This window comes from Penaeus monodon, chromosome 22 (genome assembly GCF_015228065.2).
Source record: "Penaeus monodon isolate SGIC_2016 chromosome 22, NSTDA_Pmon_1, whole genome shotgun sequence".
NCBI classification, from domain to species: domain Eukaryota; kingdom Metazoa; phylum Arthropoda; class Malacostraca; order Decapoda; family Penaeidae; genus Penaeus; species Penaeus monodon.
Window position 1 is genome coordinate 15748082 of NC_051407.1, and position 601 is coordinate 15748682.

Here is a 601-nt window from a genome sequence, read left to right on the forward strand (position 1 = left end):
GTAGGGTGAAGGATAAGGGAAAGGGCGAGCGTTATATTTTTTTATCATGGCCATTAACTTGATTATTTTTTTAAATCTTTATCGTCATTATTAATTTGTATGCGTTATCGGGCAAAAAAATTAAAATGGAGGGGAAGTAGATAGCGGGGGAGGAGTTTACATTGGAGTGTTTTTTATTCTATGTTATTTATCTAATATTGGGGGCGGGTTGTGTTGATATTTCTCTTTTTCAGTGTGTGTCAAATGCATTTACCTGGTATTTGAATATTAAGTCTTATTTTATGAAAATGATTCCTAATTATTTTCCTATCCCAAACTGGTTATTCATGACAGATGACACAGATATTACGAGATGAAAAAAGAATGCTAATTTGTGCTCCCCTTTGCAGTGATCGCCATCTTGGTCGCCCTCATCCTCTACCCAGTATTCTTCGTGCAGGAACTTGAGCTTGGTAAGTTTAGCATTAATATTATCCTGTGCAATATTTTTGAATAAACATGAACGTGACTTTATTTAAATGAACGGAATATTGCTGTGAGGTTTGCATAATTCTCTGTTTCTGAATAATTGAAACGGTCGTACCTTGAATCTCGTTGTTCA

At 34.9% G+C, this 601-nt stretch overlaps 1 protein-coding gene across 1 annotated transcript in view; it reads left to right on the top strand.

Moving 5' to 3' along the window:
* Positions 1 to 601, top strand: part of LOC119586946 (transmembrane protein 47-like) — a gene marked incomplete in the record, with an annotated part of 75991 nt that overhangs the window by 69656 nt on the left and 5734 nt on the right. Inside the window, 1 exon segment of the mRNA XM_037935679.1 lies at positions 390 to 452. Within this exon segment, the coding sequence (XP_037791607.1) occupies positions 390 to 452 (63 nt within the window).